We start from the raw sequence: 24,205 nt of genomic DNA on the forward strand, positions 1-24,205 counted from the left end.
CAAAGATTTCTGATTTTTTGTGTGTTTGGGGGGAAAAAAAAGAGGGGCTGTACAGCAAACGGTTTGAGAAGAGCTGTTGCTGGCTATATCTAGTCCTTGTTCTGGCATTTACTCCCGAATTTTCCCAGGATCTTTCTTATCTTGTGCCTCGTATCTTTGCCTGTGACATGGGAATGAAACTTTCTAAGATTCCAGGCTGTGCATGTACAAACACTGCCTAGAATACTGGAACTCCCTGGGTTCGTCATGAATCAAAAGGTGATTCAATGATAAGGGTGTTAACCGAGGAGTCAGGAGACCTGACTTGGCTGTTCAGCTACTGACTACTTCCTGCTGATGATCACATCACCTAATACTTTTAAGCACTGTGAATATACATCCATTTAAGTCTTAATACTCCTAAATTTTGTGTTAATAGAGGGCCGGAGAAATAGTTGGATAAGATAGCAATTCATCATAACGTGGAGAGCTGACTCAAAGAAATGGAATAATGAATGATTTAAAGGACCATTTAAAAGAGATGAGAGTTGGGTTTTGTCAGATCTTTAATCTAGTAGCCAGAAGTTGAAAGATTCCTCCTGAAGGCTTTCTGTCAGATAGTAAATCAGCAATTGCATGCTGCAGCTGAAAATGCACCTAATAAACCTGACAGAAATCAACTGAGTGTAAAGCCCACTTCTTGGGGAGGCAAAGGGTTCTGTTCTGAAAGCTCAGGATGTGCTCAGGAGGTACCGCTTGTCGTGCTGAAGGCCCTCTTGATCTATGGAAATGATCTACAACAATTTAAAATAAAAAAATGAAGTTCTGACTCATCGCCTTTTCTGTTGTCGGATTGGTACTCTTGAATATGTGACTCGATTCCTTTTCTGCACTGATTGGTAACAGTAGAGTAGATTTGTGGCAGGTGTCTTGCATAAAAGCAGTAGAATGGGGCCCGATGCTCATCGTATCTGGAATTTCATATATTAAAACACAGTTTGCATTTTAGCCTCTTAATGATGCAATGCCTGTTTTCCTAGTTCTGATTGGAACCTCACAGAAGCAGACAGCACAGACTTCATTCACGCCACGCTGCTCTAACCCAAACTTTCAACAGCAGAGCTCTGCTGGGATAAGCAAACAGCAGCATGAGGAGTGGCGCTGGAGGAAGAGGGAGCTAGGGATTGAAACAGAGATTGAGCGTCTCAAAAACTGCATAATTCACTTAGCTGCTGCTGGGTACCTACCTGCAAAAGGTCTCTCCTGCTGTTCTGCTTGTCAGCTGTATCACATGGTGCTGGTGAAACACAAATGAAAGCAAAACTGCCTCTTTGACATTCACGTGTTGCTCAGGAGAAGCACTGCACTTCCAGGAGACAACTGTAACTCCAGCGAGAAGGCTGAAATTCAGAGCAGTAGCCAGGAGCCTCGTGGTTAACTGATGGGAGGAGAGAATTGAAATTTTTACTGGACTTTCAGTTCTTCAATGTTTCCTTTCCCTGAGTGGCTGCTTCCTGGAAGTGACTTTTGTGTCGAGTTTTATAGCACTGGTGGTAGCTCTCTGCAGCCTGAATTTCTGCAGTGTCTCAGTGGCTGCTTTGGGGTTCAGACTTGCTAGCTAGAAGAGCTCCCTAATTCCTCCTCTTCCTCGTGGTGTTTTAGAAGCATCAGAGCACGCTGACTTTAACAGGAAGGAAGCGTCCTGTCAGGAGATTTTCTGGGCTCTAGATTAAAATGAAAAAAGCACATGCCTTCATTTCATTTGAATGGTAACAACCACGATCACTGCTGTGTGCTATATTTGTGGTGTACCCATAGTGTGTCAGTGTGTCAGTAGGACAGTATTTTTAGTAGTCAGTGTAACAGTGTTGAACCTATTTTGTTTGTTCCCTTGTAGCTACTGCATAAAGGAAGATACTAGGAGGTTTTCTAGCTGCTAAAGAAGTTGATTTGCGTATCATTGCTTCTGATGTTAATGTTATTTTTAGCAGATAGAACATTATTGCTACTGTGTGAGCATCTTTGTTCACACTAATAATCACTACTGGCTTTATCTCAGCAGAAGTGAACTCCCTGGTTTACAGCAGTGACAGTGCTTTCTAACCCACAATATTAAGAGCTCTGGAGAATCAGGGCACTCAACTGCTGCAGTGACGAAAATGATTGTAAGCAATTACATGGCATGGGAAATCTATGGAAGACCAGGGAATTAAACCTAGGGTCTCTCATATTGCAAACTGAGGCCTTAATAGCCTCAATAATTGGATTATCCCCTCACTAAAAGTTCTGGCCTCTAACCTTGAACAGGCCTAGTGAGAATTCGCTTAGCACTCGAGTGATGCAAAGCTCTGAAACTGAAATCAAATTCCCCTGCCAGGAAGAGGCGATTAGGTGTAGGTGCTAAGAGATTCTCTACAAGTGCACATAGCTGGGTTTGGAAAGCACTTGATCAGTTTGTCTTCACAAAGAGGTTCATTAGAAACAAGGAAACTGTTTTTTAGGACATGGTTCATGGATGCTGTTATTTTGTTTTGCTTTCATTTACCATAACTGTGTGTCACCGATTTCCCCCCATAAGAAATCACCTGATTTCTGAAGATTGCATCCTGTTCGTCTTTGCTGTTTCCTGATAACCACCAAGATACATCCGCAGGACCTCATTTAGGTGGGTGGGTGTTCCTGATGTGGTTTTGAGCACCACTACCAAGGAAAACAAAAACAAACTCAGTGCCCTTGGACCTTGTTTAGAATTAAAAGCAGAAAGATTTGTGCTCTAGAAGAAGATTTAACCTATTGCCCTTTTTAATTTGTTGTCCTTGGTATTTTCCCTGAAGTTCTGGAAGCAGGGCAGAGATAAATCTGTGCAAATCACCAGGATTTTGCTGGAATTGATGCTCCCAGAGGAGGAAAGGAGGAAATCCCACTCATATACCCTGCACTGCTGGAGTGTGTCAGTGGGGAATTGGTGGAATGATGGCTCAGGTCAGGCAGAGCGGGCTCAAACTGAGCTCCCCTGTTTCTTGTGTGAGAAAGTCTAACTGGGAGTGGATTTGCTCATGGGAGGAAAAAAACTGCAGAAAAGGAGAATTACTGCAGAATGGATTCAGACCATTTTATCTCAATCTGAATGTAATTTTTTATTTCTTTCAAATAATTCTTTCAAATACTCTCTGCTATCAGCTGACTGAGTAATCACCAGTGTCTGAGGATGGAGACGCTGTGAAAGAGAAACCTCCTGAGCAAGCAGAGGCTTTCTGAGAGCAGAGATTGCTGTGCCGTATCTTATATGGTGAGAGTGCCACCGGAGTTTGCTTTGTTCCCGTGTGTTGATTTTTTTAAATCGGTGAATTGTCACCAGCAAAAAGGGCTTGAGCAAAGAGGGTGGCTTTCCAGGCAGCTGGAGGCTTTGGGATTAAGCTGAGTCGTAAAATGAAATACAACCCTCTTGTTTCCTATAAGCAGGGTGCATTGTATTTTGGCACAGGTTTCACTTGCTTCATGTATGGCTTTCAAATGCAATCCAGTCGTGCTTTGTAACAGTCGGGCTTAGTAGGAGGGGGGAACGAAGAGACATGGAGAATCAGGGCTCAAAAGCCAGTGGTGGAATGGGAAGGAAAGTCTCAGGGAAAGCTACAGGGCTTTTCCTTTCCAAGTCTGGTGTCAGGTGAGGAGAGGAGGACCAGGTCTATTGAGCTGGGCTGATCAACTGAAGTAGCAAGGGTTGGCCCAGAGGCTTGGGGACTTGGCTGAGGAGTTGCACCTTGGATGTTTTCACTCTCAGGGCCAGGTGACAGCAAGCAGCATCTCCATGGGGAGGCGTTAACATGGCTCTGCCTTCAGACCCTGAATTCCTGAACTCCTGGCATAGCTGAGCCTGCTGAAGCTGAGGGTGGCTCTTGTTGTGTGCCAACCTCCAGTCACAATGTGAGCTCTGAAGCACTTCTGGTCTAGCTGAAATGCTCCTTCAAAAAGTGAAGCTTGGGCAGCCTTGCATGCAGCTGGATATTCTGGGGATACAAATAAGATGAATGCTTGTTTGCCCTCCAGCTGGCTAAACACAAGTATTTAGGAGAAAACTCTCTCAGGGTTAAGAGACTGGGCAGAAATGGTGATTCCCCTTCTGAGTGGCTTTCATATGAAAAACCAATACCAGGCAAGGGAAGAGGAAGGTGCAGAGGAAATTGGCTGTGGTTTTAGTAGCCTGCAGTCCCAAGCAGTGCAGGTGGAACAGCACAGGGTAGTACAGATGCTGGAGGATTAGTGCAAGGAGTGCAACTGTGTTAGGAGGAGGAGGAGGAGGGATTGAAAGGTTAGGGAGCTCCACTGAGAGAGCAAACGTGACCGTATTTCAGAGAAGAAATTATGTCAGCAATACAGCGAAAAGGATGCAAAAGAGAAAGCTGAAGTCAATCTGTTATTCTAGAGAATAATAGCCTGGAAGTGACGCTGAGTCAAAAGGCAAATGCTCTGGTTTTGTGAAGTCTTTGCTGCTTTGTGTCACTGGGTTCACTTCCCCCACGGCTCATCTGGCACCATCTGAACCCTGACAACACTGTTCGAGTCTAACCACCCACCCCGTGTTATGCTTTGCTCTTGCAGACTTGCTTAAAATCCACTTGGTGTTGCCAGGCTAAGACCAAGGGGCTGTAGTGTCTGTGGGTTAGGGCTTCAGACTCAGTCGTGGTTAATAAGGATGTCCGGGGGGTCAGCTGAAGCCAGGTGCTGCTCTGACAGCCCAGGTTTATGCACTCAGCTTTGGCTGTTGGAGCACAAGGTGATGGAGCTGGGATCTCCTGCCCAGCTGGGAGGGAGCTTGTGTGGATCTCAGGAGCAGCAGGAGGGGGAATCGTTGAAAGTGCCACGCTTTGAATCCAACCACATGGTCTCCAGACAGCCTTGAAGCCTGATCTAGAAGTCAAAAAAGTCCTGCTCTGGAAGGAAGAGCCTTCTCCCGTTCCTGTGAGCCCACAATGCAGACCAAACCCAAGAAACTCAGCCTTCTCAGGTAGTTCCTTGGTTTCTCTGCCTTGTGTGTACAGCTAGTAAGCTACTGGCAAGGCAGCTCATCCCCCTTTCCGAGGAGGCAGCACACACGGATTTTTCTGCAGAGCAAAACAGGGCTCAGGAATGTCTCAGTACAGACAGCAGCAAATCGTGTAATTCAGGAAGAGAGGGAGATTGGGGCCATTCCACAACAGCTCAGCCAATTTTCATCTCGCTAATTAAAAAAGCCACTCAAAACTCTCTGCAGAAGTTTGCCTTTCCTTCGCTGCCCAGAAGAGCAGGTACGGGGCCACCTTAGGTCCCTCCATCCCTCCGGTAAGTGTCAGGGCAGGCAGGAGCCCTCTGAGGGTTCCCCCACGTCCTGCTGGCGGTGTGTCAGAGGCAGTGTGCTGTCCAGCAGCAGTTTCTCTCTAGCTGGGGAGGAGGGAAGCACTCATATCTAACTGGAAATGTGCCTGAATTCTGCCTTAAAACAAGAAGTTAAGTTAGAGGGCACTGGGAGTCGATTGCAGAAGTGCTTTATGCTGTTTGGTTATTCATACGTAGAAAATATGTTAAATAACAGTAGGAAAAGGGGGGGTCTGTTAGGGCTCTTCTGCACCTCTCCAGGTGGTAAGAGCTGAGGAAGAAGCAAATGTGAAGTGTACCCTCCTCTGACCTTTCTTCCAGTGAAAATGAGCAGTGTTTTCTGTTGTTTCTCAGGAATTAGGAGTGGTGGCTCGTAACGAGAGAGAAATATTATTTTTATGTGTGCAGGAATTAAATCCAGGCATCTCTGGGGAGTGCAGAGTGAGGGTGGCTATCTCCTGCCGTGTCAAAGAAATTCCGAGGAACTTGTTTGACTTGGTGAGGCCAGAGCACAGGGCAGTTTGGTTTGCTTGGACGCAGCCTAATGGCTCCAGCAGAGTCCTTGGAGACCCCAGCTGTGCTGTGTGAACTTACCGTAACAGGCTGAGAAGAAAGAAAATTGGAAAGAAATTAAAAAAATAAAAATAAAATCCCCCAGGGCACTCCACCCAGGCCCAGCTGCAGAAAGCAAAGTGACGACTGAGCTGTGCCGTGGGAGGAACGAACTCCATGGCGAGGGGATGCCACCAGGAGAGCCTGAAGTCTTGGTGAGATTTCTTTTGCACATGAGAGCCTAAAATCTCAGTGAGATTCTTTTGCACATGTTGTTTTCAGGAAGGCTTTCTGCTCGCTGCTGAAGCAGACTGGCCCCACGGCTGTAAGCAACTAGAAAATGTCATTAATGAGGAGAGAAGGGAGTTTTCATGGCAGAAAGACTTAGAGGCAGATTTTTAACATGATCCAAGCAAGCAGCCTGCAGTGACAGGGGAGGGAAGGGGCTGGTTTCTTAGACATCTGAGTCCAGGAGAGATGTGCGTGGCCCAAGCTGCCTGTGGTACACAGCTGCTCTCCTCTGAAAGTCATCACTCCGCCATGGTGAGGCCTTCTGGGCTGTTCTTTGGAGATGTTTCCTCTCTCCATGCACTGCCCTTGCTTGGGGTCCAACCCACCTGGCTCCTGGGAGGTCAGAACCAGGCGGAGCTGTCATCAACTCGCAGCCACAGTAGGTGCCCGCATCCTCCCTGCGTGCTGCAGCAAGCAACGTGTGACTCAAGGCACCTCGGCCCTGCTTCGCTTGGCACATCCCAGCGCCGTGCGTATGTGCTTCCTGCTGCCTTTCTGCCTCGCCTGTTCCCTCAGTGCTGGGCGGTCAGTTTGGCTGCTGGGTGAGCAGCCAAACCCTTATGTTTTTCCTCCCTGGTCCTGTCCCAAACGCCGACGAGGTGTGGAACAGGGCAGCCAGGTGGTGATGGTGTAACCCTGCCTACGTCTCTCGTACGTCACGGCACGAGGCAGACGTCTCCTCTGCACTCGCATCCCACAGACCCGGGCCAGGTTCTTTCTTTGAAGCGGGCAGAAAAAGATGATCTGTCTCGCTAGCCAGAACGAACCTGGGTTTGAATGAACCAGATGCCGGGAGAGTTTTTTTAGACGGAGATTAAAAGGAGAAGGAACAACACAACGGTGGACCCACTGAATTCAAAGCGGGAGCTAGATGAGCTCGGTGCTTTATTCTCAGAGCTGAAGGAGCCAGCTAACAAAGGCAGATATTAAAAATGCCTTCAAATATGCCAATAAATTATTCTCCTTGGCATCCCTTCAGAGTTGGCAGTCCCCATAAATCCCCTTTCACAGTTTGATGAAGCTTTGGCTGTCAGAGTCAGGCAGATTTTTGAATCTCTCTGTGAAACTCTACGTTGGATCTGTGTAAACATTTTTGCCTTTGTTTTGTTTTTAAAAATGCTTTCATCTTGCGTTTCCTGGTTGGCTCTGGAGCCTGTGCAGTGAAAGCAGGACTCTGGAGCTGGTTGTTCCCCAAGCAGAAGGAATTGTGCAGCTTTAAATGGTCTCTCACCTAACCCATTTCTGCCTTAAACATGCAGCATGGCTAAGTGACGAGGCTGAGCTCCACCACAGGTTGTCTTCATACCTCTTTTGCTCAAGCTTGCGTATCCATTTCTGCAGTGTGCTGTCTCTTGGTCTCTTAATTCTTGAAAAGCAAACAGTTTTCCCCGGTGATTTCAATCTCTCCTGTTGATTGATCACACCCCGCTCTGATGTGCTTCTCTTCCCCACAGTAATAGTCTCATGTCTCTGCATAATTCACTGTGAAAGAAAGGTAATGCCGTCCCTATGTAGCTTGCCAGAGCCAGATTCATCTTGAAGGTCTTTTTCCTTTCATCATGAGGTCTTTTACCTTCCCCTTTCCAATAGGCTGAAATTAGCTTCTTGTTTAAGCCCAGAGCATGCAGGCTCAGATTTGCTTCACAACAAAAGCTCCTAGCCCTGCCTATTGCGGTGTCAATTATGATTCATCCTCCTCTTTCCTGCCAGAGAACTGAAAAAAAAAGTGAAGCAGCATTCATTGTGTCAACCCTTTTTTTTTTTCCCCTTTCCTTTTTCTGCTTGCTCTTAGGGGCTTGGGAAGAAGCGATTCCTGTGGCCGAGCCTAAGACTTGTGGCTCACTTCTCTGGGCTCACTTCTCTGTGATAGACCCTCGGGGGTATTTTGGGGGAGTTCATTAAAACCTAATCTTGGGGGAAGGCCGGAGAATTCCCTTGAGAACCTGGCTCCGACCTGGCCATGGGAATAACCCTTCCTTGCAGCCGGGGCCATCTCTGGCTGCCCAGCCCCGCAGGAGCGAGCCAGGGCGTCTAACTGGGAGGTCGCAGCGCCCCAGTAGGAGCCATAAATCTCCAACTGGCCGCGCTGTTCGGGGCTGGAGGTCTTGCTCATCCACTCGTCCTTCCAGCGTTGACCTTTCTGACCTGCTGTGTCTTTTCAGGAACTTTAAAATTCAAAGGATCGAAACAGAACCAAGAGCATGGCGAAGCTCCTTTGATGTATTTTCCCGTGATCTTTTTTTTTTTCCCCTAATTGGCCTTCACAGGTTTGTCTGGGGGCACTTTAGTCCCCTTTGTACTTGACCCTATGTAAATAGGCCACCCAGGGCTGTGTAATAAATGCCTGGTTCCTCTTGACAAGACTATCAGAAAAGGATTAATTGTTTTCCCGGGCAACCCTAGGGAGGTTTTACCCCTGGTTAAAAAGCGAGTGGGATCATGCCCCCACTCCCTTCATAAGCGTGCTGCTCGTTCCCTCGGTGCGTTTGCCTTACTCTGATTGATGTATCGATCCCCATGCTGCATCCAGAATCTGAGTGGGGTGATTGAAAAACAGCAGCCTGCTTTTGAACCTCTGAGCAGCCCCCGCAGCAGGTGACCCACGTGGGAGCTGGGTTTTACTGCTCAGTGCTGAAAACACAAATTTCTGGGGGGACCTCTTGACCGAAACCTGTGTTAAATAATCCACGTATCTAATGACTGAAGTTGATTTCTGATTATTAGAGGAATATCAAAGGCAGAAGTGTCTAAAATCACCAGCTACCAAGCTCCAGTGCTTGGTATTTGTGTATTTGTGGCCTTTTCATCGTGCTTTAGTGTGGATGAGTTAAACTGGGTGGGAGAAGGCAAGGAAATCGATTTCAGCACAGCAAGGAAGCTTGTAGCTATTCAAACAGCATTTACATTTCATATTTTAGGCCAAATTCTCTCCGGGTGATAGTCAGCAACGTTGCACCCCCAGGCAGTTTGGAGCCAAATGTGCCCCACACGAGAAGGGCTCTGTCCGCCTGGTTTATTTTGCCAGTCCCTCACTCAGCACTGTTTGCAGGGCAGTTAATCCTCCTTGCTCCCTCGAGCTTTGACTCGGCCGCATCGAGCAGCCCTTTCTGCAGTGGGAGAGAGCAAGAGCAGATTTCTCTGCTCAATATCCACTGCGCTGACATTTCGTCCTGCTTGCCTGCGGCTGGCACACGCAGCATGTGCCATGCTGAGTGCCACCGGATGGCTGAGGTTGGGGGGGACCTCTGGAGGTCTTCTGGCTTTTAGGAGCAGGGCTGGCGACTGGTTTTTACCTCCCTTCCCATCCCAATATTATTTGGAAGGGGAAATAACTGAGAATCCATGCTCTGCCTCCCTCCCCACGTATTGCTTTCAGGGCAGTCCTGGCACTGCACTCCCCGGGGCCTTTTCTGCACTGAAGGATTTCTGCTGCTCAGTTTTCTGACCCTGGTGTGGGGGTAGAGGTGCCACACGCACACCTGGGTCCTATCCTGGCTCAGCACCGCGACGAATTGCACTGGTACAAGCCATGGCTTTTAGCAATCATCCTGCTGCGTGCTGGGTGGAGAGCCGAAATGCCGCCTGGTCTCTGGTGGCTGCAGTCGGGGCAAGTGAAGCCTCCTGGCTCCCAACCATTAAAGATAACGCAGAAGCTCACAACCAGAGCCATACATCCATCTTCTCTTTGTTAGGGCTGGGGGAGGGCTCACGAAAGCCCAGCCCGTGGGTTTGTTTGCCTTACATAATGGGCAGCCGAGCTGTTTTCAGCAACTGCAGCGTTCAGCCCAGAGATTCATGGAGGGAAGCCTTAATTAGAGTAATTGCTCTATTTATGTAACGATTCCCTTTTGTCTGAGATCAAATGGATCTTTGAGAAATCTTATTTCCTTTCGAGTTAATTTCTGCCCTGTTCATTTAGCTCATGAATCTTAATGAAGGTGAGCGTGTCGGGTATCTCCTCACCTCCTCCTCCTTCCTAGAGGGGAGGCCGTGGGGCGCAAATCTCCTGTGTGCTGCTTTTCACCCTGGTAGCAACACCAGAAACACCACCAGGCAGGGAAAGTTTAATGCCATGAGCTTTGTTTTAGCAGGGAGAGGCTGATGGTTGCACAGCCCTCACCAGGACCCCTTGGAGGCAAGTGGAAGCTGTGATGGAGAGGAGCTGGGACCGAGGATTTGCTGTCAGATCTGTGGCACGCTGCCTGGGGCTCAGCAAAGCGATGAGTTTCTCTGCTCCTCTCCTCCCTGTCTGCAGGACGGGGATGCTCTCCATCCCTGCCGTGGGCTTGCATTTGAAAGATGAGCTGCTCAGGGGGCACGAGGTTGCTTTTAGGGGATAAACACGGCCTGGCCAGTGCAGCTGGAGAAGCCCTGCACAGCCTTGCCCTGAAGCTGTGATCCCAGGAGCATCCAGGGATCGCAGCAGCCTGGGGACAGGATCGGTGCAGGGGTCCCCACACCCCCGTGGCAGTGACATCCATCCTGCCCTCCCTCACCTGCTGAGCTCCCAGGGCTGCACAGATTTTCCCCTGTGCCTGGCGCTGCTTTTTCTGCATTTTTTCCCTGTAACTTCACAGCCCGTCCATGGACCGATCTCCACCTCTGTAATTTCTTGTCGTGGCTTGCTGCGTTTTCTTTCAGTAAATGTTTTCAAACGATTTCATGAAGTCATGGGTTTTCGGCTCCTTCCAGCTGCTGCTTTTGGCCGTGGTGTTGCTGGGAGGGTTAGCTGAGGTCAGCAACAGCCTCGCTCCAGTCTGCTCAGCAGCCTGGAGGAGCCCAAAGGGGCTCTTGGATGCCCAAAGGGGCTCTTGGATGCCCCAAGGGAGCTCTTGGATGCCCCAAGGGAGCTCTTTACACCGGGAGTGGGATAATTCCTTTTGCTCAGGAACATCTCTGGTTTGCTTTGTTGGTATTATGGTTGGATTTTTTCCTCTATTTCTTCACAGGGGTCTGCATGCCAGAGGCTAAGATTCGTTCTGGATTTCAGATTATCACACTAAATTAGAGATAATAAACACTACGAGGTGACATTTTGCCATGAAAAACTTTTTGCAGATTTCTTTCACCACCTGCAAAAAGCACGGGAGAGTTGTACTTGGAAGGACACTTAGGGCTATCCAACATGAACCTAACTGTGAAGCAAGAGGCTAACCCTGGCCTTTCTGGGGCCAGCACTTTGTAAGGCTTTTCCAGCTCCAGAGCTTGGCTATTCCCGAGTGCAGCAGAAGGGATCAGGGGAAAGATGAGCAGCTGCTGGTGCTTCAGAGGTGCTGCTTGCATGGGCAGAGCCGCGGGTTTGGGCTCCAGCTGCTTATTTCAGAGCATGTTTTTTTTATTTTCCTTGTTTGCTCTGCTACAAGCGCCAAGATATTTATTTTCCTTGTTTGCTCTGCTACAAGATACCAGAGGCATCGTGAGACAGGCCTGCGGGTGGAGGCCTTTCTTCTGGTGGAGATCAGCTCCCAAATTTCATCTTTTAATTTTGTGTGCCTCACATGGGAGGCACCTGTGCAAGGGCAGCTTCTTCACACTGCACTGATAACTCTTTATGGGGTGTGTGAGTTATATGCACTCCACCAGCCTGCCTTAGGGCTTTGCAGAATATGAGAAACAAGGTTAAAAAAACCTTGCCAAAATGGTTTTGGTGCTGGTGGGTCAAAGCCCTGTCCCTATAGATCGAGAGGCAGCAACGCTGAGCGTGTGCCTGGCAGCTGGGGAAGGTGCCGTGAGTTCAGGTACCCGTCCCACTCGCTGTTTTCGGAGGTGAGGATTAAGTCAGGGGGGGTTTGTGGCAGCCCAGCACCACTTTCAGCACCCAGCCAGGAGGATGTGTTCCAGCAGTGGGCGAATGTGAAGCGTTCACCCTCCTCCTGCCTCCTTTGTGCACCTACCCCGGGGCAGAGGGTGCCTGGGTTGCCCTTTGCCTGGCGTCGGCTGAGGTTTCTGGCCACGCCGCTGGGGCACACAAAGCAGAGCCAGCTGCTGGACTCCGAGCACTCGTTTTGTTTTGACTGTCGGGTTTTGTTTTCTCAGAGCCCAAAACAGCCCAGCTCAAGGGACAGCCCTTGGCTAATCCTCATTGTCCTGACAAAAAGGGTGTTTTAAGCAGCAAGGAATGCATTTACCTTGGCTCTCCGGCTGGTGCAGCGGGTGCCTTTGCTTGGTGCAATTTTGGCAGCGCGTTGAGCAAAGCAAGCAAACAGGAATGTAAGCACACTTTTATATCCCAGGGCACTGAACTGGTCTGGGAGTGGGCAGTCCAGTTTGGTTTTTGGTCTTCTATGGCTGAGCATGAATGGGAACCCAAGCAAAGCACGTTGCCAGCCCTTTCCAGAGTTTAATTTCTTTTATGTTTTCCCCACACACGTTTAGCAGAAGCTTCCTGGTGTAATGGAGGAGGCGGTGGGTCAAGAGCCAGGAGACTTGGGACTTTTTCCCAGCTCTCTCTCCTCTTTGTCTTCTCTTTTTGGACTGTTTTGGTCTTTACCACTCCCAGCACCAGCGAGCTCTGATCTTGCTTGAGCTTTCTAGGTGTTCCAGCAATGCAAATTGCAGCTAGTGAGGCGCAGATATCCATCTGTGGGGACAAAGAAGCTGGGCAGGGAATTTCTAGACACAAAAAAAAAGGGGCTTAACAGGAGATTTCTGGCCTGTTTTGCAAACCAAAGAAGTTTGGGTAAAGACTTGCAAAGGCTTGCCTGAACCAGGTCTCTGAGAACTTTTGGCTTGACCCATTTCTGGTTGGGAAACCAAAATGTTGTCTGGTGCTCAGAACCACACAGAAATTTTGGGTTGGTTTCTGCTGGCAGGAAGGGACAAAAGCAGGTAGAAAGGGTCAGGGTGAACACAAGTTGTACTTGCACTTGGCCTGCCTGACCTTGGAAAAATACTGCATGACTGAGGAGTTCGGGGAGAGCATGGGAAGGCCCCGGCCCTGCTGGCGTTGCTGCTGTCCTTACAAGTCTGGGTGCACTCAGCAGCCCTTTCTGCTGATGGTTTTGGGAGGGATGGTGGAAAGCAACCATCCCGCAGGGAGCCCTGGGGCAGTACGTGTCCTCAGAGGGGTCGGCAGGGAGGCCAGGTTGGAGCTGGGGTTTTGTGCTCACGTCAGCAGGGTCTGGGCTCCTGCGGGGTCCCTGAGCTGCAGCCACCCTGCAGGAATCCCATCCGCTCGGGTTCTGAAGCCCCCTCTGGACAGGAGCACCGGGCAGACACCTAAAACAAACCTGTGAGTCTTCATTCTTCTCCCTGCCACCTCTCTAGGCAGGGAATGCCTACACCTTTTATCCACTCGTCCTAGGAGAATTTGTACCCACCGAGAAGCTCTGTGCTCGGAGCGGAGCCGGCCTCTGCCTGCACCTCCCCTTCCCTGCGCTTCCCCGCGGCCGAGATGCAGCAGGCTTGGTCACTCCCGAAACAGTGACCGATTGTCTGGTTTGGCTGGTTGGGCTGTTGGCTAAGCATAATGCTCTTTCATCTTCAAGGAAATCGTCTGGACACCTCCACCAGCGTGAAGCTGGCTTTATTTATGCTGCTGGTTTCAATGGGCAAACACAAGCGGCTGTTTTCCCGGTTTAAACATAACCTGATTTCTCTAATGAATTAGAAAGACTCGAGGGGAAGGAAAAGATTGCATTTTGCTGAAGGTTTAAGGACTATAAGCCTAAATTAACAAGCACACGAGCTCTTTCCCTGCCTCGGGAAAGGATTGCCCTCCTCCCCCACGATTTCTTTCCCCTGACAAAATACCTGCAGCGCTCACACTTCATCACTCTTGTCAGGACCTAAAGGGCACCCGCCACGGCCCTCTGCGCTGTGTGCGTGATCGATGGCTTTTCTCATGGCTCCCTGGCAAATCGGGGCACTTTGGCTGAAGTTTGAGATCTCTTTTCACTAGTAGCAGCGTAAAAAACATTACAAAAGGAAGCCCTCGTTTGGAGTTTCTCCACGGAGAGGAGGGGACGGTCACCTGTGAGCATTCATCTATCTGCTCAGGGTTTTGGGAGCTGTGACAGCCAGCGCCTTGCTCATTTTCCTCTGTTTCCTAAGATGACAGGAAGGAAAGCGTAGGCTCCTGGCTGCACTTCAGCAAGCTGAGGTTTAGGAAAAAGGCACAGCTCGGGACTGACTCCAGTCCAAGACCTGCCTGGCTGGCGAGCAGCATTTGAGAGCGAGCTTGTATGCCTGAGAAATTAGTATGTAAATAAATAACCAACCAAAACACTCTGCAACATCTATAATGTTGCAAACGATGCACTTCGACTTTCTTTTCTTGTTGTGGTAACCAAGGATTTGACCGAAATAGAAGGGATCTGGGAGAAATACGCCCAAACTGCTTCCTGCAGAGAGTGAGTCAAGGTCCTTGCGCACAGTTCCAGTACAATGAAATCGAGAAGTCTGGCCAGCAACTGGGTTCAACAGGAAAGCTGAGGACAAGCTTTTGTGCGACTGCTAATGGGTCCTTCTCCCGTGGCCCTGCCGGACGGGGGGAAACAAACAGCCCTTTTTTTGTCTTGCAGTTCATGACGAAGAACCCCAGCATGCGGCTGGGCAGCCCGGCGCTGGGTGGCGAGAGCGCGATCCTGCGGCACCCCTACTTCAAAGAGCTGGACTGGGACCTGCTGAACCAGCGCCAGATGGAGCCACCGTTCAGGCCCCGAATTGTACGTGAGAGGGAGGGGTGGCGGAAAGGGTCCTGTTATTTTATTTTTCCTCCTCTGGGTGTTTTGAGCACGTTTATTGCTGTGAGACTAAAAAGAGGTGGAGGAAAGGCAACCTCGCCATGAAAGCCCTGGCCTGGGAGCCAGGAGGTGAGGCCTATGGTCTTGGCTTGGCTGCTGGTTGGCCACACGGTGTTGTACAGGTCGCTTTTCCCTTCCATGCTGGATTTTCAAAGCCAGCTCAATGCCAGAAGATGCAGGCTTATAAAGGCAGATGCAGCAGATCAGGGCCTTTGCCTTGCCCAGATATAAAGCAGGGTAAGGAACCCTCGTTCTGCCCACTCCACCTGCCTCTTTGGGTCTAACCTGCCTTGCTTTTGTCTCTCTCTATACATCACCTCTGTTTTTGTCTCTCTGGGCACAGCACCCAGCAGAGTGCTCCCTGCTCAGGCCTCTATCGGCTGAGTGGTTCCCATGGCAAACAGGCTGCAGAGGGCCCAGGGCTGCCCCTTCTCCCAGTGCCACACAGCCCAGGGGATGTTCCACGAGAAGAGATGTTGCTCCCTGTGGAGAGACTTCCCAGGGTTGTCTCTGTGGCCTCCCTGCCTTTGAAATTCTGGGTTGGGGTGGCCGTGTCCCGTGCTGTGGTCTCACTGCTAACTCTTGGTGGCAGTGCTCAGCCCTGCTCCATGGAGCTCCCTGGGTGCAGGACCAGGCATCCAGAGGAATCCAGCACGAGGTCAGGCTCTGGAGTTGCTTCTTGGCCTGAATGAAAGGCTAAGGGAGCCTCCTCAGTCCATCCGTGAGCTGGGCAGAATCTGGAAACGTTAGGCTTCAGCGTCAATAAAAGGTCTTGTTCTGGATGCAGGAAAAACACATGCCTTGTCAAAATGTGCCACAAACTCCGTTTATTTGTGTGCACTGTAAACAGTTCCACTTTGTATGGTGCAGAGAGGAATCCAGCACCTGGAGGCAAGCCATTTGTCTTCCTGTGACCTAGTAATTCATTATTGTGCAAGTTTAATGACTCGCACACAGAGGAGTGTACCCCCCTCCCCCCCAGCCAGCCCAGCTGAGACGCTCTGCAGATAAGGAAGGGCTGTGTGGAGTCAGCTAATTGGAAACACTGCTGATAACCACTTTGAATGGCTGGGGCTGTGCTGACACTTGAGGAAGGGAGTTGATTTATGTGCCCTGCCCTGCCATGTCGGGGTAAGCAACCTTTCAGAGGTGGTATCAGTTAAAGCAGAGAGGGGTTTGCCTGTCCAAAGCCTGCAGAGGCTCTAAAAGAGTTTATACTGTACGAGGCCCCACGGGGCACTCAGCTGCTCCCAGTCCAACCCCAGAGAAAAACCTTCAGTAAGGTTTGCCTGGGTTGTGGAGGTTCCTTGCACTCAAGACCAGAGTAAAGATGCAGAGCGAGCGTCAGGCAGGTGATACGTGCTTCTGACATCTCTTCCCTTTGTCTTTCCCATTTGACAGAAATCCAAAGATGACGTGAGCAACTTCGATCCAGATTTTATAAAAGAGGAGCCCATTCTGACTCCCATTGAAGAAGGAATTCTTCCGATGATAAACCAAGATGAATTTAGAAACTTTTCATTCACAAGCTCGGAATTGCAGCAATAGCTATGGCTCTGAGGAAGGGCTGCTCAGAGGACTGGCGGGAAATGCAATGAAAACCAGGTTTACCAGGAATTTCATTCTCGAGAAGTAACAGTGCACTGACTTCACATGATACAGCAGCACCACTGTCAACATTACCTTAATGTGAAATTGAAACCTTCCTGTGTTTGTAGGTTTATTCAGCGCTTTGATCAAATATTGACAGGGGTGGAACAAACGTGATACTGTAAATAGCTGATGCAGATGGAGAATTGAGTACTGAGCGAGTTGGCTCAGCCTGAATGTCATCGCTTGCAGCCTGCAGTGGATTTGAGGAGTCGGCGTGAGCACAAATCAAGCGTCTTGCAGCTCTGAGCCAAACAGACTTGTAATAATGCTGATTGTTTGCAAGGCTGTTTTGTGGAGTCCCAGCACTGTCCAGCGTTTCAGAGCCATGAACCAGCATCCCATGGCCTGGCCGAACCAGATGTTCCTACTGACTCTACCTGTTTCTGAAGTATTTATTTCTTTCTGAAGGACAAATGGCTCTCTTTGCCGCTGTTTGGGTTTCTATGTGAAATATTTCATTGTGCTGACTAGCAGAAGGAAAAAAAAAAACAAAAAACAAGTGCCCTGTGCCCCACACAGATTCTTCCAAATCAAAGGGAAGTCACGTGCTCGTAGTGTTTTACTGTTTGTGCGATATGAAAAGTTCTAGTGTTTGCATTCTGTGAAATGCCTTTTTACATCATGCATCTTCAATGCTCCTTTCTTTGCATCCCAGCTGTTTTCAACTATAATGTACCTAGTAAAACCTTACTGTTTATTTACGCCCATTCTATTTAATTATGCTATACAGAGCCCCTTTTGTGGGTTTAGTGCCTCATTAAAATTTTGATCCAAAGTGGTAGTGCTTAATTTATTTGTAGCATTATCATGATGGGAGCTGCAGAGCTGGCGATCTCCTTGAAAGCAAAGCTGTTGACCAGTAGGTAACACAAAAGGACAACTTTCTCCCATGAGAAGGATAAGGCTTATCTCAGAAACGGGGTGACTCGGTTTGGTTTAGGTTTAAGGGCTTGTTACTCACAGGGCACTTCTTATCAGTTGCAGCCTCAAGCCTCTGCCAGGCAGACTGAGGCAATTTTAGTGCAGTTTGTAGAAACCAGACAAAAATCATACTAAGAGATAGTTCTGTGATTTCTGTGCTCTTCTGGAAGTCGAGTGATTTTTCTGTGGCTCCATGGCACACCTTTGCATTCCGTGCTAGGTTTGGAGCTGTTATGTCGGGATTATAACCTCTTTCTTGAGCTGCTATGAATTGCTGGAGAAGGATTTAAACGTCTTGCAAAAGAGGTTTACATTTTACTTCTTTTTTTTACCTTTTACTTTTACCTTTTACTTCCATCCTTAAACCATTTGCTGAAGTGTTTGACAGGTGGGGCACAGGTTCAGTTACCCTTGGACACTTCTTGCCTTTGTGCTTGTGTATTGTACCAAATCTCCCTCTTTAGCATGGCTTCATCCTCTGGTCTGTTCCATTCCATGAACATCTTCTGGCCACATCGCATCCAGCCAGCCTCTCATGCCTTTGCTGATCCCAGGATACCCAGCCTCTTCAAAGTGGGGCAAGAGAGGAGAAGGACGGGATGGATGTGTGAGAAGAAAGAGTGGATATCCAGAAAAATGATCCAAGAACCAGCTGCACAGGCTAGCTCGAGTTGCTTTCTCACATAGGAAGAAATGGTACAGGATGAGTGCATTTACACGGAGGGGCCGCTGTGCCATCATGTTCACGTGGGTATTAAGCACAGCGTTCACCTGGTTGGTGCAGGTATGACCCTAAGGCAACTCCTCGTGCAGTATCCCAGCGTTACTGACTGCAGCAGTGCTTCCTCGGCAGGGGTAAGTGCAGTGAACCTGGCCACCAGGCATGGGAGCACCAAAACCTGGGTAAGCAACTTGCTGTGAATTTTGCAATGATGACTTTTTGAGTCTCTTACTATCAAGGATTATGAATGACCTCTCCTTCCCTGGAAAAGTCAGTGTCAGGGCAGGAGAGTCGTAACTGATAGGCCTTTTTGGCAACATGTTGGTAGCATCCCATGCATTCACTGCTTGTGTTATTCCTTGGGGCTCTGGAGACCTTCTGAAATGAAGCCTTCACCTCCTGGAGAGGCTAGTGCCATAGCATTGCCTTCGGCATCAAAACAGATCCTGTCTCCATGGCCCCAGGGTCCAAGTAGCTCTGCTGATACCACTGAGAGCACGAAGCACGTGGAAGACTCACCTCTGGAGACGTGTACTGCTGTAGCAGGTCCCTCACCCACTGATCCATGTCCCGAATGCTTGGGGAGTGGAAACTAAGACACTTTTGTAGGTGCACCAGTATGATTTTTGTGAACTGTAAATCAGAAAGCTTGTAGATCACTGGGATATATAAAATGGTGTCTGAGGCCCTCACACAGAGCTGGAAGAGCTCCTGCTCTGGCCAGCCAGAGCCTGCTTTGTCCCAGGGGTTTTTGACTTGATGGGGCAAGAATCAAATATCAAAGGGAGATTCTTCCCAACTCACTTCTCTCGATTTCAAGTGCTCTCAGGGTCAGGCCACGCTCGTAGAACAGTGCGTGCAGATCCATGTTGGCACTAGACGCCTGATATTCTGCTATAATGTCCTCGATTTTCACAATTTCACCTGGATGTTGCTTCATAATTCAGGGCAGCTCTTCCCCGCCATCGCCTGCCTGGAACTTACATGTCTACGTAATGACTTCAGCCGCTCGAGTCAGCAGATCTTGAGTCAGCCACATCTGGCTGAGATCCCTGAACTCTGCCATACTTTCACGAGGAGCTGCCATCTCGATTGTGTTCCCTCCAGACTCTGTCGGCACCATGGATTAAGATCAGCTCATTAAAAAGTATCCGTGCAGTGGCGTTGCTTTGGAAAAAGCCAGATTAGTTTTTACACTGCCACTGAATATGTAAAGAAATGTTGATTTTCAAAACAAAGCAGGAACACACACAAAAAAAGAAGAACTTCTCCATGAGCTAGCCTGACAGCTCTTCTGGCTTCATTGCTTGCCTAAGTGGATGCAAGATGGTTTTAGTCTATTAATTTGGTTTTGGCTTTAGGAGTATATTAAGCTGGCAGCCACAGGTTTGTGAGGTTTAAAGCATAAAAAGCTTGTATTTGCTCCAGTGCGAAAACTGGCAATAGAGCAAATTATAATTAGTTCCCATTGCACTGCTTCTAGTGCTTGCATGAAAAGGGAAGGTCCCTTTGATGTCTCTAAATTTGTGTTCTGTGCAATCCTTTCATTTTCAAAGAGGTTCATGAAATTTAGCTATAAAATTCAATGGCCTACGTCTTGTTCAAGGCCTTTGAAAGTTGAGGGTAAGAAGCAGATGGTCTAGAATGAATAGATTAAAATCATCTTGCATCTACTCAGGCTGGTTGTGCTGCCAAAGACATCATTTTTAATACCACTGCTTGATAGGCAATGGAAAAAAAAATCTCACTAGACTCCAAGTGCCTCGGGGATTTCAATGTATTTGATGCAATTCTAACCGCTGGGTAAGGATGCTTTGAATGCATTCCCAAGGACTGGCACAGGTTCCTTTCTCCTTGTGAAGTCCTAAATGGTTTGCAACAGTATTTGCTCTTCAAGCTGTGCGCTCCCCCTGCAGAAGCTGCTGTTTCCCCAGCTGGATAGGAAAGAGGCTCCAGTGGCTGTGGTACAAGGCCTTGCTTAGAAAAGCCCAGAGCCAGGAGAAATGAAAGGGAAACCATGTCTGGGATCATCCGCTCCTTCTCAGCCAGAAGGAGAAGAGCTGTTCCCTGCTGCGTGCTCTGCTGGATGGTTCAGCTGTTCCAGTGGGCAGTCACGGGACTGCTGCGCTTCCCCAGGGAGAGCATTTCACAGCTTTTACAACTCTTGCTGTTACTGAAATTTCCTGATATTTGGAAATGACGTGAATGAGATAAAAATCTGTCTTATCATGCCATTAGGATTCTTATTGGAAGCTGCAAGTCAGGGTTTGTATTACTAAATATATACAGGGCTGCCAAACCCCAGCATTCAAAGATGATGAGTCAGGTCTTCTGAAAATCACGGCTCATTCAGAAATCAAGAGCTTTCCAAAATAATAAATGTCAAAGTCTTTCTCTTTTTTTTCTTTTTTTTTTTTTTTCCTTTTCTTTTCTTTCTCTCTCTCTCTCTCTCTCTTTTTTTTTTTTTTTTTTCCCATCTGGATTATGAATATTTCAGATTCTGACTTGCACTTCTCCTCCACATCAATAGGAGCTGGAAAGTCTTGTAATTATAATTTATTTAGATGAAAGCTGGGGTCCATGAATTGATGTGAAGCCAGGCATTGGAGCTTGGAGGAAAATGGCAAATACCAAAAGATGGGTGCTAAAACTGTAACAGCAGAAGGCGTGGTAAGGTTTTTATGTACTTTTCCATCTCTTATTCTTCCCGTATAGCCACCACAGTGCGGTCCCGTGCCTCCAAACAGGAGCCTCCTCCCTGTCTCCGAACCCATATGACAGGGCAGGCGGTGTCCAGGAGACATGGGAGGGAGGAAGGAGAAGGGGAAGGCTGGGGAAGGCGTTCACACCTCGTATCATTGCTGCACGTGGGGCTCGTTCAGCAGCATTTCTGAGCTCCTGCATCAGCCCTTGCACAGTGTGTCACCGCTCGCCTTCGGTGCTGCCGCTGCCCCCTGCGCTTGGCATCGCCCCTGGCAGTGCCCTGCTGCTGGAGCCGAGCCCGTGAGAAGCGCAGGAGGTCAAAAAGTGCAGAAGAACAATGAGTGGTGCTGGTGCTCGGCTGCCGGAGCATCTTCGGGTCCTGAATGAGGTGGTGGGAAGCTGGGACAGGCAGCGTCCCCGTGGTGTCTGTAGGGAAGGTTGCCTGTCCCCTCACGCCTTGTATTAAAAGTGAGCAAAGAGAAGGGAGAGGAGGGTGTCCTCTGAGAAATGGGGTCACAGCTCCAGGTTGTGACCGAGAGGGAGGAGTGTTTTAGAAGTGCCTGAGGCCACTTGTAGGCAGCTAGTGAAGGCGTGCGATAAAGCTGCCCTTTCATCTCTGCCCCCATCGCACCGGGGAAGGCAAACACCTTGCCCTCAGTGAGGCCGGTTTGATCTCGGTGGCTCGCAGGCCACAGGTCTCAGAGGTGGTGGGAGGTAGAAGCTGTTGTGGCAAAAAGCTGCCAGGCAGAACTGCCCAGGACCATGCCCTGCTCCTTTCATCCCAGGAAGGAAGCGTGAGACAAGCTTGGGTCCGGCACAGACGGAGGCTTCGCGGTGTGGGCTCCCGCAGGTAACGTGTCAGCGTCAAGGTTTTAGCCCTGAAACGGTTTTAACTTGCCTGTGGTGTCAGCTCTCCTGCTCCAGCTCTGAGCTCCCACGACTGTTGTTGGCAAGCAGTCTTAGAAAAGTGGAGGTGAGAGATTTTAGCAGGGAGCTCAGGATTGCTCAAAACCAGTGACTCAGCTCCTCCAGAGCTTCTTTCCCTCCCTCTCCTCCCTTCAAAAGAGGGGTTTATTCATCTGGTTTCTCATTTCCAAACACGTAACGTGGGCTGGGGTCAGAGTCTCAGGTTTCCTACAACAGTAAGAAATAAAGCTTTTATTCCTTAAATTAAACCTGCTTCCCCTTCATCTCACTTGGCTCCAGGAACAAGATTTCAAGGCACTCAAAGCCACGGCAACAACAGCAGCACTGCCACCACTGCCACCAGATGTGCCCAGACAGAAGAACATTGGGAGAGCTGGCAGTAAGGCCACTTTTGGAGACCAGCCAAGGTATGCTGTGGTCGGGCAGGGAGTGAGAGGCAATTTTATGTATCTCCATCTAATCTAATTCTAGACACAGACACAGAACAGTTCCAGGCCTCCCAGTCATTACAGGCTTGTCTGCTGCCCAGAGCTGCCTTTTGCACAAGTCTCGCTTTTCCCCAATTGCAGAGTCTAGAAGAAAGAGGAACCTAAGAACCCTTATTGGATCTTGATGCTAAACCACAAATTCTTTCTGAACTGAGACTTAGTGTCACATTTGCCCCAAGAACTGGGCCGCTGGGTTTGCAGATGCCACCGAGACACTGTCTGAGATCTCCTCTAGCTTCTGGGCTGTTGGTGTGTCCCAAACTTGGAGCGAACGCTGCACCATTGGTAGCTCAAACCTCCTGACTTGAGGCAGGGAGGCAGCGTTATGGATGAGTAAGTATTTCACATAGAGCTGAGTCACCATTATTTTTAAGCTCTGTGAACACACTCTCGAACTTGTACTTAAGTATTGTTATCTGATAGACGGATCTGAACATGTTGCTCTCCTTAGGGCAACCTTTCTCTTTGCTGCTTCTCAGGCCCTTTATTCTCACTCCTCGCTAACCCTTTCTCCAAGGGGCAGGCACGGTGTTTGTTTCCTCCAGCTCGGGGCTTCTGCCACTTCCCTGGGCACTGGAGGAAACCTGTTGCCTAAGGAAACCAGACAAGTGAGCTGGATGTCACAGGACAATGTTCCATTTCAATCGGTAATCTCAGCAACTTAAAACTCAATTTTAACTGGAGGAAAAAAAAGGCGAGCATGACCTTTAAGCCAGCTAAGCCTGGACTTCACTTGTGGGAACCTTCATCACCAAGTGTCACTGGGGCTCCATGCAGACCCATGAAAATTGCTGCATAGAGCCTGGGTCTAAATTACACCCTGGCAATTGAAAGCTGTCTTCTGTTTTTGCTCCTAATGAGCAAGAATTTCCCCTGCCAGCTCGGGATGCCTTCTCTGATCTGTTAGCCTGGCTCCTTTAATTTTCCTTGCGCTGCAACAATTTACCATGGCCCCAAGTCTCCTGTGCACAGCAGGCATTTCCCCCGTGCAGACAGAGGAGAGCTCAGCTCCTGCCTAGCTGGTGAAGGCTCCGTAACCCAAAATTGGGTTGTCTCGTAGCTGTTTTGGTGGAGCCCGGTAATTTGTCTGAGCTGGAAAATCCCCAAACTGCAATCACTGCCTGGGACGCTTGAATGGAAAATGACAAAATCATAACGTGGCTCATCTCCCCGTGGTGAATTACTGTGTGTCTGCATACAGACCTATCTATAGGTCCGTGGGGCTGGGCCATCCAGCGTGACGTTAAGCCACTCTGGGCCTTTGTTTTGGCTCTGGGGTGGGTTAAACACAGAGGAAGCACAGCACCCTTGACTATTCTAACAACAAAGGGTTGTTAAACCCGGGGGATCTTCTGATCCTCTGCAAACACCTCAGGCAAGAGGCTGGTGACCTCCTCCTTTCTCCCGTTTCATCAGGGACAGATGGATGCTCACACCTCCTGCCAGGAAGGGACGTGCCACCTGGGCCAGAGCGGGGCCTCACAGGGCCTGTAGATGTTGGCCAAATTCTGAGGGTGACTTCATGTGGGTGCTTCTCAGTTTTGGTGGAGCACGGGTGTATCTGGGGCACTCCCAAGCTTTAGGAACTGGCTTTGGAGCAAGAGGAGTCCAACAGGGGGCCCCCAGCCCCTGGTGGGGCCTGGTTCCTACACAGACACGAGGCCCGAGCAAGGAGGTGCCTGGAGCTACCCAGACCTAGAGTGAAAGCCTAAACACAGCAAGCTCATTAGTGCAGGGCTGCGAGAGGCACATGAGGTCACTTGGGGACCTTGCCTTAGTCCTCCACCCACCCGTGTCCTCAGGCCGGGGCGCGACGAGTAGCTCCGAGGAGCCGCCTGGTGCATGGGGCCTTGCAGCCGGGCATGGAGGCCGCA

The 24,205-nt window shown here is 49.3% G+C and overlaps 2 protein-coding genes across 5 annotated transcripts in view; both read left to right on the forward strand.

Moving 5' to 3' along the window:
- PRKCH (protein kinase C eta) overlaps positions 1 to 17,346 on the forward strand; it is a 113,352-nt gene extending 96,006 nt beyond the window's left edge. For both annotated transcript variants that reach the window (XM_068682487.1, XM_068682488.1), the window contains 2 exons: positions 14,697 to 14,840; positions 16,320 to 17,346. In XM_068682487.1, the coding sequence (XP_068538588.1) occupies positions 14,697 to 14,840; positions 16,320 to 16,466 (291 nt within the window). In that variant the 3' untranslated portion in view covers positions 16,467 to 17,346. The remainder of the gene's footprint in view (positions 1 to 14,696; positions 14,841 to 16,319) is intronic.
- Positions 17,347 to 20,835: 3,489 nt separating this feature from the next.
- HIF1A (hypoxia inducible factor 1 subunit alpha) overlaps positions 20,836 to 24,205 on the forward strand; it is a 65,930-nt gene continuing 62,560 nt past the window's right edge. For 2 of the 3 annotated variants that reach the window (XR_011096774.1, XM_068682480.1), the window contains exons 1-2: positions 20,836 to 20,883; positions 22,123 to 22,250. Coding sequence is in view for 2 of the 3 variants with exons in the window: in XM_068682480.1 (XP_068538581.1) it covers positions 20,851 to 20,883; positions 22,123 to 22,250 (161 nt within the window). In the remaining variant the exon portion in view is untranslated. Of the gene's footprint in view, positions 20,884 to 22,122; positions 22,251 to 22,641; positions 22,665 to 24,205 lie in introns of those variants that run through there. The other variant, XM_068682483.1, reaches the window with a different exon arrangement.

This window comes from Anas acuta, chromosome 5 (genome assembly GCF_963932015.1).
Source record: "Anas acuta chromosome 5, bAnaAcu1.1, whole genome shotgun sequence".
Classification (NCBI taxonomy): Eukaryota; Metazoa; Chordata; class Aves; order Anseriformes; family Anatidae; genus Anas; species Anas acuta.